Source organism: Oryctolagus cuniculus, chromosome 17, assembly GCF_051225735.1.
Source record: "Oryctolagus cuniculus isolate XC-2025 breed Fujian yellow rabbit chromosome 17, ASM5122573v1, whole genome shotgun sequence".
NCBI classification, from domain to species: Eukaryota; Metazoa; Chordata; class Mammalia; order Lagomorpha; family Leporidae; genus Oryctolagus; species Oryctolagus cuniculus.
Genome location: NC_142883.1, coordinates 957,729 through 968,975, shown reverse-complemented (window position 1 = coordinate 968,975; position 11,247 = coordinate 957,729). Strand labels below are relative to the sequence as shown.

The window sequence follows — 11,247 nt, the reverse complement described above, 5'->3', positions numbered from 1 at the left end:
GGTCCTGATGCTGTAGGGTCCATTTAAAGGGCCCTGCTCGGGGCTGGCCAGAAGAGTCCCTGCACACGCCCAGTCCACCAGGGAGGGCTGACCTCGATGGAGTTTCCTCACCGGGCAGGAAGCTGCCTCCAGGACACAGCGAGGCCCTGGGCAGGGGCAGGGTGCCCTCCAGCTGGATGGCCTCACTGCTCAGGGGTGTGCTGAGACCTGGCCCTGAGTCACTGCCCGGCGGGGGGATCCTGGGCAAGCCCCCACGCCCCCACCTCCAGTCCCTCGTCCTCCTCTTCTTCCACCTTTCCACCTTATCCTCCTCCTCCTCTTCTTCTTTTAAAGATTTATTTATTTATTTGAGAGGCAGAGTTAGAGAGAGAGAGAGACAGAGAGACAGAGGACTTCCATCCGCTGGTTCACTCCCCCGATGTCCACAATGGCTGGAGCTGATCCGATCTGAAGCCAGGAGCTTCTTTCAGGTCTCCCATGTGGGTGCAGGGCCCAAACACTTGGGCCATCTTCCACTGCTTTCCCAGGCCACAGCAGAGAGCTGGATCAGAAGTGGAGCAGCCGGGGCCGGCGCCGCGGCTCACTAGGCTAATCCTCCGCCTAGCGGTGCCGGTACACCGGGTTCTAGTCCCGGTTGGGGCGCCGGATTCTGTCCCAGTTGCCCCTCTTCCAGGCCAGCTCTCTGCTGTGGCCAGGGAGTGCAGTGGAGGATGGCCCAGGTGCTTGGGCCCTGCACCCCATGGGAGACCAGGAAAAGCACCTGGCTCCTGGCTCCTGCCATCGGATCAGCGCGGTGTGCCGGCCGCAGCGCGCCGGCCGCGGTGGCCATTGTGGGGTGAACCAACGGCAAAGGAAGACCTTTCTCTCTGTCTCTCTCACTGTCCACTCTGCCTGTCAAAAAAAAAAAAAAAAAAAGTGGAGCAGCTGGGACTTGAACCGGTACACATATGCGATGCTGGCACTGCAGGTGGTGGCTTTACCTGCTACGCCACAGCGCTGGCCCCAGGTCCTCTTCTGTAAAGCAGGGCAGTGCCCTGACCTCCCGGAGGGATTGGGGTGCCCGTGCGTGGAGCAGGGATGACGGCCAGCCCCCAGGACGGGAGGAGCTCGCACGTCTGCCCCTCTGGGGTCTGTGGATCTGGGATCCGATTTCGCCTGCACACTGAAACGAAATGAGTTCCTGTCTTGGTTTATTCAGCAGCAGTGGCTGAAGCAGAGGGGCTCAGACCCCACCCTGCCTCGCCACCATCCTGGTCTCAGTCGCTGCAGGCAGGGCCAGGGCCGGGGCTTCCAAGGCTGCTCACCCCGGTGTGCTGTGTCCAGCCTGGCCCTGTCCTTGCGTCCCTCCCCGCAGGGGCCAGTTCTGTCCTCACACCTGAGACTCCTTCACATTTTCTGGCGGGATCTTCTGGGAGGTCAGGCCCTTTGAGCCACCGGGTGCTGGACCTTCGCATCGAGGCCACCTGCGCTGAGACCAGTGGCCGGTGTGGCCCGGACAGGTACAAGGGGGACTCCAGAGCCTCCAGCCTCACCCATGGGGGTGGCCGGGGGCAAAGCAGGAGGCGTGGGCGCCGAGCGTGGCTGGCAGGAATGTGAAAGGTGAGCCTGCTGTCCCACGCCTGGGGGCCAGGTGTTCCCAAGCAACTGACCACAGGGGCTCACATGAAAGCTTGTACTGAGGGGCTGGCGTGTGGTTGTGGTGCAGTGGGCTAAGCGGCCACCTGCGATGCCAGAATCCTGTATAAGCAGTTGGCATCCTGCTGCCCCAGCTCTTCTTGTTATTGTTAACATTTCGGGCTGGCGCCGCGGCTCACTAGGCTAATCCTCCGCCTAGCGGCACCGGCACACCGGGTTCTAGTCCCGGTTGGGGTGCCGGATTCTGTCCTGGTTGCCCCTCTTCCAGGCCAGCTCTCTGCTGTGGCCTGGGAGTGCAGTGGAGGATGGCCCAAGCGCTTGGGCCCTGCACCCCATGGGAGACCAGGAGAAGCACCTGGCTCCTGCCATCGGATCAGCGCGGTGCACTGGCCGCAGCGCGCCGGCCGCGGCGGCCATTGGAGGGTGAACCAACGGCAAAGGAAGACCTTTCTCTCTGTCTCTCTCTCTCACTGTCCATTCTGCCTGTCAAAAAAAAAAAAAAATTCCACTTAATTTATTCAAAAGGCAGAGTTACAGAGAGAGTAAGAGAGACAGAGAATGATCTTCCACACGCTCGTTCACTCCCCAAATGGCTGACACGCCAGGGCTGGGCCAGCCTAAAGCCAGGAGCCAGGAGCGTCATCCGGGTCTCCCACGTGGGTGCAGGGGCCCAGCGCTCGGGCCGTCCTCTGCTGCTTTCTCAGACGCTTTAACAGGGAGCTGGGTGGGAAGTGGAGCGGCCGGGACTCGAACCGGCGCTCATCCAGGATGCCAGTGCTGCAGGTGATGGCTTAACCCACTGCGCCATGGTGCTGACCCCTCTGGCTGCCCCGCTTCTAGTCCGGCTCCCAGTTAATGCACCTGGGAGCCATGATGCACGTGCTTGGCCCTGCCACCCACATGGGAGACGAGACGGAGTTCCAGGCTCTTGGCTTCTATGTGGCCCAGCCCTGGTCACTGAGGCTCGCTCTCTCTCTCTCTCTCTCTCTCTCTCTCTGTCTTTGAAGTAAAATAAACAAATATAAAAATAAAAGAAGCGTTCGCACGTGCGTGTTCAGAGCAGCGTGACCCAGCCACAGCCCGGGGTCGGAGGGATCAGCTGCAGGACGGCCATGCCCTGGTGTGTGCTCCAGCCCTAGAGGAATGACGTTGTGACACGGACGCAGGCTCCGGCACGGCTGGCCAGACACAGACGGCGCCCGCCGTGTGACAGCAGGAGGTGTCCAGGAGACAGACCCGGGAACACTGAGTGTCCACGGGGCAGGGCACGAGCAGGGGCTGCTACTGGGTGCCGGTTTCTCCCCGGGGTGAGGGAGCCTCTGCAGCGACTGTGCTGGTCGCCCGCACTGTGGACACACTGAGCACCAGGGAGTGTCCACTCGAGTGGTCGCTTCACGCTCTGTGATTTTTACCTAGAAAAACGCAGCAGTGGGTCAGACTGCTGAGGGTCAGCCAGGGGTGCAGGGCTGCGGTGGGCTGGTCATGCCTGGAAACCTCCCTGGCCCGACTGCTCATCACACAGCTGTCCCCTACAGAGTCTGTGTGGCGCAGGTGACCTGTGGCCTCGTCCCTGCTGCCCTGTGGCTGGTCTCAGCCTCAGGCTCCTGGGCTGTGAAAGGGCAGGAGGCCACAGAGCATCAGACAGGCAAGCTGTGCAGGGGTCAGCCCCGTTCTCAGCTAAGGTGTCCGCAGGGCAGACACCCAGGCTTGGGGTGAGGAGCAGGACGACGTCCGAGTCACCATGCTGCACGGGTCCCTGGAAGCCACCCGGCCTGCGGGGCTCCTGCTGGGGTGGGCGGCAGGTGCCCCTGGCTTAGCCTTGAGCCCCCAGGCGTGCCCAGAGGGGGGCTGCACTCTCTGGGGAGCCCCCGGGGTACAGGAGAGGGTGCAGGGCTGCTTAACCGGCCCTGCTGTGGGGAGGTGGGGGGGCAGCAGAGGTCAGCACCGGGAGTCACGGGCCTTCCTGCAGGGGAGAGGAGAGTGGCCGGTGCGGGGGCAGGTTCTGGGGGAAGGCAGATGGCAGCGTGGGGAGCCCACCAGACCCTCTGAGGGCTCTGACACGTGAAGACCAGGCCACTGGCCTAGGCCTCTGGGACTCAGGATGACCTGGCTCCCTGGGCTGGGCAGGGCGATTGCTCAGTGCTGCACAGCCAGCTCCCTCCCCAGGCTCTGCCCAGCTGCTGCCTGGCGTCTGGGGCCCAGCTGCTGCGCGCTGGCCTCAGCTACCCTGACTTGTACGGCCACCTGGGCAGCTCTGCGCCTCAGCTGCTGGCTGCTGGGGGGTGGGGAAACTGGGCAGGCCAACCCCTCCCCTGGTGGCTTGCTCTAGGAGGCCCCCGCCCCAGGAAGGGCCTCAGGGCCGGGGTTCCCATGCAGCTTGCCCCCCCCCCGTTCAGTGTCCCCAAAGCCCCCTCCCATCAGCAGGCTTCCCCCGTGGTTGAGCCCCAGAGCCCTGCCAAGCAAAGCCCCCCCAGAGCTATCTGGGGTGAAAGGCGGTGGGGATCTCAGCGGGTCTTTGGGGGGGGGAGCTGCTCCTAGGCCGACCTCCAGCGCCTGGGGGTCACCTGGCAGAGAGCCTGCCCGGCTGCCCAGCCCAGCGAGCTCAGCCCGGCCCCACCCACCCTGTAGCCCTCGCTCCCCCAGCCGAGCCAGGGCGCGGGCCATGTGACCCCAGCCGGCCCTCCCTCCGCCCTGGGGAGGCAGAAACAAACCCTCAGATCTCGCCACTGGGAGCCTTTCAGCGCCTGCGACATCAAAGGGGCAGCGGAGGCGGCAGATGCTTCCCTTAAAGGGCCATGCCACTTTAATTCAAAGCAGATCCTGGGAACAGCTGTCTAGCGGCCCGCCCAGGAGGGGGGTGAGGAGGAGGCTGGCGGCCGGCTGTCCAGAGGGCGGGCAGGACCTGAGCCCAAGACAGCGCCAGGCAGGAGCCCCGTGCTCACGGCGGCAGCTTAGACCCTTGGTGAGAGAGTGTGATGGCTTCTGCCCACCCAGGTAGGAGCTGAGGCCTGGACCTGCCTGGCTGTCTGCCCGTGTGGAGGCCGCTGGCAGCTCCAGGCACCAGGGGAAGGCTCCCTGATGGCCACTTGCCCACCCAGACGTGAGGAGGACACGCTAGGAAGAGACAGAGGGGGAAAGAGCTCAGTAGAAGGCAGGGTAGAGACAAGGAGGGGCCGGGGGAAGACACAGCCCGGTGCCCCTACGCGGCAGGTGCGGTGGGGCCCAGGCGGCCTCGGCAGGGACCCCAGCTGTGTCTTCTGGGTGGGCCCAGGGCCTCCCCCAGCCCACCTTTCACTGTGGAGGTCCTCCACTCCCAGGAGGGGAGCCCTGCCGCTGCTCCTGGGGTCGCCCGCCGGGTGTGACGCTTGGCTCCCGGCAGGGAGGGGCTGCACCTGGTGCCCTTCGCAGGGACTCCCGGGGTACCACCCGGGGAGGGGGCTCCTCCTGCCCCGAGTGGCTGCGTGTGGCCGGGCTGCAGTCGAGGCAACGGGAGGGTGTGAGGAGCAAGGGCAGAGCCCCACCCAAGCCCACGGGGCAGCCTGTGCAGAGGGGCGCAGTGGGTGGGGCCAGGTGGGGCCAGGACACGCCTTGTTTTACACCTCAGTGTTAGGGGAGGATGGATTTATATGGAAGGGAGAACACCAGAGAGAGGCAGACACCCACGCACCCACCCACCCCCACACCCCATCGGCTTCCATCTGCTGGTTCACTCCCCAAATGGCCACACAGCCTGGTCTGGGCCAAGCCAACACCGGGAGCCTGGAACTCCACCCGGTCTCCCACGGGAGCTGCGCCGGCTCCCAGCTGGGTGCCAGCGTTGCCTGCGGTGCTGCCCCTTCTCCCCCTGCTTCCGGCCTGCAGACCCCGCCTCCCCCGCGGGGCTCGGGCCTTGGGGCCGCGGGCTGAGACTTCTCGGCCGTCAGGAGCCTCCGTCTGCCCGCAAGCTCTGGGTTCAGTTTCTGGCACAGCAAATTCACTCAGCAACCTCTGGACACACAGTCTGTATTCTCTAGTGACGTGTGCGCCAGGGAGAGGAATAGCCCGGCTAAGGCACCTCCTGCGGCGCTGCATCCCACGTGGGCCCGGGTTCGAGCCCCGGCTGCTCCACTTCTGATTCAGCTCTCTGCTGTGGAAAGCAGAAGCCGGCCAAGTGCCAAGAGTCAGAGCTCACAGGCTCAGCCAGGGGGACCCCGCAGACTCCAGCCGGGCCACGGCTCAGGCCATGTGTCCTGGGGGCCGGCCAGTCGTGGGCCATTTGGCCGCCTGGACCCTTCAAGCCTGGATCCGGACTGTGGAGAGGCCCAGGCTGCTCAGCTCTGAGGACGGCCTCGGCCATGACAGGCGGTGTGGGCGGCCCCGCTGCTGTCAGTCCAGGAGCCCCAGGTGTGCCCGCCCCGCCCCCAGCACCGAATTCGGAATTCAGCCGGGTCAGGACAGGCAGCTGGCCATTAGCGGCCCGGGGGCGGGGTGTGAGGGGTCAGAACATGGACCCAGCGGCCGCGGGGTCGGGGGTCGGCACGGACCCGGCGGCCGCGGGGTCGGGGGCTGTCGCTGCTCTGGGTCTCCTGGCTCCCTCAGAAACGCCTCATTGGCCCGGGCTTGGCCAAGGGAAGCCCCCCGGGGCCGAGGAAGCGTCCCTGCCGCCGGGCTGAAGCCCAGGGCCAGCAGAGGGCCGGGGCGGTGCGGGGCCGGGGCGGGGGCCGCAGAGACAGGCGGGCGGCCGTGAGGGCCGGCACTGAGAGCCAGCCGTGCGCCTTCCGCCCGGGCCGGCGCTGGCGGCTACTCCACGAGAGTGGACGTCCGGCAGGGACACCGGGGCCCCCACGGCGCCCGTTGAGGGCACCGCGCGCCCCGCTCCTCAGAGCGCCGGCTGCGCGGGCCAGGGGCGGGGCCCGAGCGCAGGGGCGGGGCCTGGGGCCCGGAAGGGCGCGGCGGCCCCGCCCCCGCCGGCCGCGTGGCTGTGCGTCCCGGCTGTTGCCGATAAAGTTGTTTGAAGCCCGGCCGGCCGCGGGTCACGTGAGCGGAAGATGGCGGCCCCGGCAGGCGGCGGCGGCTCCGCGGTGTCGGTGCTGGCCCCGAACGGGCGGCGCCACACGGTGAAGGTGACGCCTAGCACCGTGCTACTGCAGGTGCGGCAGCCGGCCGGCGGGGCGGCCGGGCGGACGGGCGGACGGGCGAGCGAGCGGGTCCGCCGCGCCGGCCCGCCCCCCGCGGTTGGCTTCGGGCCTCGGGGCCGGGCCTCGGGCGAGCCCGTGGTGGGCGCGGCCTGAGGGGGCCAATGAGCGGGCTCTTGCCCGGGAGGCCCCGCCCACCTGGCTCGGCGGGCGCCGGGGTTTGCGCGGGGGTCGCAGGGGCGTGGCGCGCCGGCCCCACGTGCGCGGTCCCGGCGTCCCGGGCCGCTGGGGTGGCCGCGGTCCGTGCGCCCGGCGGGGGTTCTGCTGAGTCACTCGCTGCTCCGTGGCGGAGGTCGGGGCGCCGTGCGGCCGGAGCGGCACCCTGGCCCCGGTCTGGCCCCGTGGGCAGCGCTCGCGGGCACGCCCAGCGGGGATCCCAGGGTGGGAGGCAGGAAGCGTGGGCCGCGGAGCTGGCCGGCCCCGGGGCGCGCGGAGCGGGCCTCGTGGGAGGTCGGGGCGTGACGGGGCTTGGCCCTGGGCGGCCCCTGCACTGAGGTTCGCTTTGTCCTCTTCTCTAGGTCCTGGAGGACACGTGCCGGTGTCAGGACTTCAACCCCAATGAGTATGATCTGAAGTGAGTTTGGGGTTTGCCTTGGGCAGGGCGCCAGGCGTCCACGCCCCCTCCCTGGAGGAGCCGTGGGCGACTGGACCCCGCCCTGAGGTCCGCCTTTCCTCTGGCTTTGCCCCTGGCCGCAGGTCCTCCTGCGCTGTCCTCTCCTGCGGCCTTTTCCCACTCCGTGTTGCTCTCCTGCGTCTCGCGACACCTGTCGGGGTTCGAGACCCACCCGACCCACGGCGTGCAGCGTGGTCTCCGGTGGGGCCCTGGGAAATGAGAGGAAGCTCTGCCAGCCGTGGGCGGAGCCCTGTGGTCTCGCCCGTGGGCCCTCCGCAGAGGCTGTCCGGATTCCCGGTCTGAGCCCTCGTGGGGAGACGTGGGTTTCTCCCGCTCCCGCTGAGCCTTACACCTTAAAGACCCACCCCAAGGCATCACGTCCTGGCCTCGGGCCAGACTTGTCCCCGCCGTCCTGCTCCCCCAGCCTGTCGGGGGTGCCCAGGGAGAGGCTCTGCAGGGGACACTGCAGCCCAGAGCCCGCGGCGTGTGCTGTGCCACCTCTGGTCTCTGGATCTCGCGGTGCCAGGCCGCGCTGGCCTGGAGCCAGCAGCACTCACCGAGCTCGGCCGCGGGGCCCAGTGCCCGTGCTCTCGGGGTTCCTGGGCAGCAGCTGCGGTGTCCTGGACTCCGCACGCTGATGGCATTTCTAGTCGCCTTCTGGCCGTGGTGAGGGTTGGTGCTGGGTGTGCACCTGGGCCCTCAGCGGCGCAGCTCGGGAAGCCGGCAGGCGTCGGGTGGCTGCCGTGGCGTTTGCCGCATTCGGCTGTCACGGTCTCCCCCAGCTTCTTATTTTCCCATTTAGTACTTTTTTCCTTCTGTGGGTTCCCACACCCCAGAATTTCAGAGGTTGGAGCTAGTGGGGCTGGCATTCAGCCCGGGGCTGAGACACCAAGGCGCCGTGCCCGGCTCTGCGCCCGCGTCCTGCCCGCTCGCGCCCTGGGAGGCGGCGGTGGGGGCTGCAGTGGCCGGGTCCCTGCCCCCACGAGGGAGCCTGCGCCGAGGTCTCGGCCCAGCCCAGGTCTGGCCCAGCTCTGGTGTTTGGGAGCAAAGCGGCGGAGGGGGACGCTCTCTGTCCTTCCACCTCTGAAACAGAGAAAACAGCGCAGAGTTCAGTGTGACGCCAGAAACAGGAAACGGGTCTCGCCCTTCTGGGCGCTGTCTCTTTTTTCCCCAGATTTATTCATTTGTTTATTTGAGAGACAGAGAGACACAAAGAGACAGAGCTCCCATCCGCTGGTTCACTCCCCAGATGTCTTCAACAGCTGTGGCTGAGCCAGGCTGCACCCAGGAGCCAGGAGCGCCATCCGGGCCTCCCCGGCCAGCGGCAGGGGCCGGACGGGCAGCGGAGCATCCGGGGCCTGAGTGGCCCAAGGCTTCGCCTGCGGGACCACAGTGCTGCCCTGTCTGTGCACTCTGCTTGAACGGCAGGGACACAGAGGCAGAGTTTCCGTCCACAGGTTCCCTCCCCAGTGCCCGCAGCAGCCAGGGCTGGGCCAGGCCAAAGCTGGAGGCCCCGTCCTGGTCTCGGGCGCCGGGCGTGTGGGCCCCGATCCGGCCCCTGCTGCTCCCCAGGGGTGCCCACGAGTGCGGTTGGGACAAGCAGCAGGCACCCTGACACAGGACACGGTGTCCCCAGTGTCCCCCGCCGCGCCACCATCCTCCCTCCTGCCTTGGGTGCCTCCTCTCGTGTCCCTGGGAGGGCTCTGGGCCGGCCCCCCCTTTTCCCTTTTTTTTTATAAAGATTTATTTACTTATTTGAAAGAATTACACAGAGAGAGAAGGAGAGGCAGAGACAGAGAGAGGTCTTCCATCCGCTGGTTCACTCCCCAGTTGGCCGCAATGGCCGGAGCTGTGCTGATCCGAAGCCAGGAGCCAGGAGCTTCTTCCAGGTCTCCCACGCGGGTGCAGGGACCCAAGGACCTGGGCCATCTTCTGCTGCTTTCCCAGGCCACAGCAGAGAGCTGGATCAGAAGTGGAGCAGCCGGGACTGGAACTGGCGCCCACCTGGGCTGGCAGCTCTGCAGGCGGTGCCCTTAATGCTATGCCACAGCGCCGGCCCCGGGCCAGGCCCTTTGAGCCGTGCCTGCCCTGTAGTCTCCGCGTGCACTGACCAGACCAGAGTGGGGGGGTCTTGGCTGTTGGCTGCCCCCAGGGGGAGCCCCACGACAGCTGCTCCGCCCACTTTGCTGAGCACGGTGCATGCGGTCGGGCCCCTCAGGTTTGTTCCCTGGGAGGTCTGTTCTGGGGTCCCCTGCTTCAGGGTCTGAAGGAGCAGCCCCTCCCTCCGGCCCTGGAGAGAGGGACCCGCTTGTCTGCCAGGCCGTGACCTCCTGGGGCGGCGTGGGGGCGGCGTGGGCATTGAGGGCTGCTCTGCCCGCAGGTTTCAGAGGAGTGTGCTGGACCTCTCTCTCCAATGGCGCTTTGCCAACCTGCCCAACAACGCCAAGCTGGAGATGGTGCCCGTCTCCCGGAGCCGCGAGGGGCCCCAGAACACGGTAGGGTGGCCCCCAGAGGGTCCCAGCCCAGGCCGGGGGGCAGGATGGGTCCGCAGCTGGGCCTGGGGAGGCCGGGGGAGGGGGGGCTCGGCAGGCAGGGGTGCCAGGACCCGGGCTGCCGTTCGGCCGCGTCCTCTGCGTTCGCGATTTCGTTTGGATTTGTGGCCTCCGCCTCCCTCAGCAGCGTTTGCCTCGGCCTGATGCTCCGGTCGTAGAACCCCAGCCCCACAGAGGGTGTGTGGACGCCGGGCAGAGCGCCCGTGCTCTCCTGGCTAGGCTGCAGCCCTCACCAGGCCCGGCCTGGCGGCCGTGTTGGCTCCACGGCTTCCCGGTAGCTTTCATCCTTTGTTTTTTTTAGAGTATTTTTATTATTTTGGAAGACAGGACGGCAGAGGGAGAGAGTGGGTGAGAGAGCTCTCCCAACCAGTGGTTCACTCCCCGATGCCAGCAACAGCCAGGAGCCAGGAGCTCCGTCCTGGTCTCCCACTTGGGTGCGGGGGCCCCGCTGCCACCCACTGCCTCCTGGGGGAGCGTCAGCAGGGCGCCGACTCCCGGGTGCAGGCTGTGGGCATCCTGGTGGCCGCCGCTCCCCACAGCTGTTAGGTCTTGGGGACTGCAGGGGATGGGGGTTCCGCAGATGGAAGCAGGGACCCTGGCTGGTCCCGTTGTGACGGTGCGTGCTCCCACCCCTCTGGAGGCGGGTTCCAGCCCGCAGAGGAGGGCCTGGGCCGATCCCCGCTCCTTCAGCACCCGGCAGCACAGGCCCTGGGAAGCAGCGGTGCTGGTTGGGGGCCTCTGCCCACGGGGGACCTGGATGGACCTGGATGGAGGTCCTGGCCCCGGCTGCGGCAGGCACTTGGGCAGTGAGTCAGGGGAGGGCAGCTGTCTGTCTGTCCGTCTTTCCCTCAGTCTGCCTGCCTGGCTGCCTCTTGAATGAATTAAAAACAAAAGACAGACCGAGAGGCTCCGCCCGGCAGTGCGGGCAGCGGAGCCCGCAGGCGTCCACACTGGGGTCTTTATCCGTCGTGACTGTGGTGCTCGGCGGCTGCCTGGAAGGGACCCTGGCTCCCCTGGGGGTCCTCAGGGCGCAGGGCAGGCACCGCGTGGCGTGCTGGTGTGGAACCCCTGAGGCTGGGGTCCTGCGAGGGAGAGAGGTTTGTTGGCTCAGTGTGGAGGTGCACCAGCACCGGTTTGCTCTTGGCGCAGCTCTGGGCAAGGCGTCACAGCAGGGGTGGGGGGCAGGGGGAGGGGCCGGTTTGTGCCCGCCCACTGACACCCCATTGCGTGGGGAGAATGGAGCCCCAGGCGACTCAGGTGTGTCCTCAGCAGG

The 11,247-nt window shown here is 67.1% G+C and overlaps 1 protein-coding gene across 11 annotated transcripts in view; it reads left to right on the top strand.

The window, feature by feature from the left end:
* Positions 1–4,363: 4,363 nt before the first annotated feature.
* ASPSCR1 (ASPSCR1 tether for SLC2A4, UBX domain containing) overlaps positions 4,364–11,247 on the top strand; it is a 28,409-nt gene continuing 21,525 nt past the window's right edge. Inside the window, exons 1-3 of one of the 11 annotated variants that reach the window (XM_070060126.2) lie at positions 4,364–4,629; positions 7,328–7,383; positions 9,803–9,917. In XM_070060126.2, the coding sequence (XP_069916227.1) occupies positions 9,876–9,917 (42 nt within the window). In that variant the 5' untranslated portion in view covers positions 4,364–4,629; positions 7,328–7,383; positions 9,803–9,875. Of the gene's footprint in view, positions 4,630–6,593; positions 6,765–6,967; positions 7,141–7,327; positions 7,384–9,802; positions 9,918–11,247 lie in introns of those variants that run through there. The other 10 variants (XM_051828433.3, XM_051828427.3, XM_051828426.3 and 7 more) reach the window with 10 other exon arrangements.